At 38.9% G+C, this 3097-nt stretch overlaps 1 protein-coding gene across 2 annotated transcripts; it reads left to right on the forward strand.

The window, feature by feature from the left end:
- Positions 1 to 804: 804 nt before the first annotated feature.
- SMIM30 (small integral membrane protein 30) lies at positions 805 to 2737 on the forward strand. 2 transcript variants are annotated; one of them, XM_021936198.2, is made up of 3 exons: positions 805 to 906; positions 1277 to 1370; positions 1827 to 2737. In XM_021936198.2, exon 3 carries the CDS (start codon positions 1855 to 1857, stop codon positions 2032 to 2034), a length of 180 nt encoding a protein of 59 aa, XP_021791890.1. In that variant the 5' UTR covers positions 805 to 906; positions 1277 to 1370; positions 1827 to 1854; the 3' UTR covers positions 2035 to 2737. The 2 variants fall into 2 exon arrangements, with proteins under 2 accessions (XP_021791890.1, XP_021791889.1); XM_021936197.2 differs by having other exon boundaries at positions 857 to 994.
- The last annotated feature ends 360 nt before the right edge of the window (positions 2738 to 3097 follow it).

Raw genomic sequence — 3097 nt, forward strand, 5'->3', positions numbered from 1 at the left:
TTCACACCCAACCCTCATCATTAATAATTTATAATGTGAGGACAGCAAATAAATTTTCAAATCAGTGAATATGAAAGAGTTCAGAAGATCAGATGACTACAAAGGTTCAGGAAGGAGTTCACAGTTATTAGACTACTGAAAGAGCATCTTTCAGAAAGGTTACGACTTACATATACAAATAACTAATTCTTGTTTTATGATTTAAAAGCAGTATTTTTACATCTTTTCATAAATATGTAGGGACATTCGGGGCAGAGGTTTCACAAAAACATAGCTGGGAAGGAATCACCGCAGTGCACTCTTGAATAGATTGTCACTTTAGGACCTGAATCCTGAGAGATCTTCTGCAATAGGGCTAAACCCATTTTTCCTAAATCCTTTTTTGCACTACAGATGTTTAACCTTTTATGATATGCCTTATTAACCGCGCTTTTTCCCCATTGATTAAAAAATTAATAAATGGCATATGGTTCATTAGGAAGATGGTGACAGAGATTTCCTGCTTCAGAAACGTTGGAAGCCGCTGGTTTAAAAGCATCCGGAACAGAGGGCTCTACTCGGGTTCTCTCCCCGCTGCGTCATTTCAGTCGAGGAAAAAGACAGAATTACAAGTGCGCCTTACAGACTCAACAGGGTAGAAAACTTGCTATCATTTCTTTTATTTTGAAGTGAGCTTTTATATAAACACACGAAACCATGCATTTAACAGTAAAACTGGGGAGTGAAAGGAAGCCCCCCGCGTTCCCGACTTTTCGCCTCCGCTAGAGCGTGACCGTCACGCCCACTGCCACTTACGGGGGGAACGCGCCGGGGCATCATGGGAGTCGGCGGCGGCAGGGATTGTGGGAAATGTAGTTTGGAGACTCCGCCCTCCTCGCCATTCCTGTAATGGCTGCTTCCTGGAAGGTAATGTACGAACTCGTCTCCGACGGATACTTAGGTTGCACCAGTGTATTTGTAAAACAGGAGCAAATTTGGGCCTTGCCGTTCCAAAGTAGGAATTCTTTTTCAAATCTTAATATCAAGTCCTGAAATGAACTTATCTCTCTGTTCTGTTTCTTTTTACCTTTTCTTGTGTGGGTGAACTGACCAACTTTTAAGTCTAGTTCCTTGTTGGACAGACTGTTTTCTCTCCTCATTACCTGTCCCTCTAGCGTCCATATGGCCTCCACGCTCTGCACTGACTCTAGCTGCCTCTTTAAAATAATAATAGTAATAATGATTAATTTTTAAATCCTTCTCTCCGCCCCCTCCCCACCCCCCATGCTAATAATAGGTCGTGTCACTTGGAACCTCTTAATCTCAGCATCCGGAGCTCCAGGAAGGGAAAATTTCAAGTCAGATAGAATTCTATATATACCATTTCTTTGGTAAGTCTTATTAATTCCCCACAACTTCGCAAAGTTATATGTTGTGTGACTTTTGCCAAATTTGTCTGCATTTCCTGGATGGGAGAGACCCTGAGAAAATGTATACTTTTTTCCCACTGGGATATTTTAAGTTTCCAAGTTAGTGGCTCGTGCATTTTTTCTTTTTTTCTTAATTATGAACTCCTGTTCAATTTTTGTTTGGTTGATGCACAAGGTGTTGGCATTATCGTGGAAAATTCCTGGAATTAGATTGTTATCATGAGATAGGGAGATGAGCCTCAAATTACTGTCTTTAACGTCCCTCTGTTTTTCCACCTATAAGATGAGATGGATTGGAAATGATTCATAAAGTGTCCAAAAGATTGGCTGGCCTGTTATTTGTCATGTGTTCATTTTGTCATTTGAAAAGGGAGGAATTTTTAATGGTTCCTTTTTGTTTCCATGTTTAATTTCTAGGAACCTTCAGCCTCCAGATTCCAACATCATGACCTCAGTTTCAACACAGTTGTCCTTAGTCCTCATGTCACTGCTTTTGGTGCTGCCTGTTGTGGAAGCAGTAGAAGCCGGTGATGCAATCGCCCTTTTGTTAGGTGTGGTTCTCAGCATTACAGGCATTTGTGCCTGCTTGGGGGTATATGCACGAAAAAGAAATGGACAAATGTGACTTTGAAAGGCCTACTGAGTCAAACCTCACCTTGAAAACCTTTGTGCTATAGAGGCTAAACCTGAGCTTTGGTGTGTGAAAGGTTCCAAGAATCAGTAAATAAGGGAGTTTCACATTTTTCATTGTTTCCATGAAATGGGAACAAACATACATTTATAAATGGAAAAAAAAAATGTTTTCTTTCCAACAAATAATGCACAGAAAAATGCAGCCTATAATTTGCTAGTTAGAAAGGAGGTCAAAGAAGTAAAATGGCTGAAATTTACATAAGTAATATTTCATAATCTTAGAATTCTCTCAAAGCATGTGAAATAGGAAGAAGGAAGTTCTTGCCCAGAATCTTAGGAAATCACCACTGTTTGGTTATAATCACTGCCTCCTGAATCGTTGAGGAGACTTTTCTCCTTTTTTTAATTAGATTTTTTGTTGTTGTTGTCTCCCAAGTTAATATTATATTTAGATATCAGAGAGTCAGCCAAAAAGGAAAACTTTTATCTCTGGGGAAAAAAACATTTAGAAAAGTGTATTCAGTGTATCTAATACTGAAATGCAGAAAAAATCTAATGTTAAAAAAAAAAAAAAAACTATAGACATTGACATGGAAAAGATTTAATGTTTTGAAAAAAAACTTTATATTAACCGAGTAACATCCTCCTGATGAGAAGTACTATATTAAATATAAACCCATTATGTTATAAGTTAATGTGTCGTGTCCATTTCTTATTTGGGGCTGTTTGTATCCATTGCGGATTTTTATATGAGCTAAGTGGAGAAGGGGAGGATGCCTTGTGTTAACTGATTGCGGTAGCTTGAAGAGACATAATCAGTGACAAATGAGAACTGGGCAGCATTAAGATCAGAGAAGCCCCTGATAGAAAATCTAGAAATGTAGAAGGAAAATGAAATGGCCTAAACTGATTTGCACGCCAGCCAAATGAAATATCCTCTCTGGCCTAGCTACTTAAAGTGTCTTCAAGCCAGCAACATCACCTAGGACTTGTTAGAAATGCAGAATCTCAGGCCCCACCCAGACCAATTGGATCAGGAACAGCATTTGTTTCCA

This window comes from Papio anubis, chromosome 4, assembly GCF_008728515.1.
Source record: "Papio anubis isolate 15944 chromosome 4, Panubis1.0, whole genome shotgun sequence".
In the NCBI taxonomy this organism is placed as follows: Eukaryota; Metazoa; Chordata; class Mammalia; order Primates; family Cercopithecidae; genus Papio; species Papio anubis.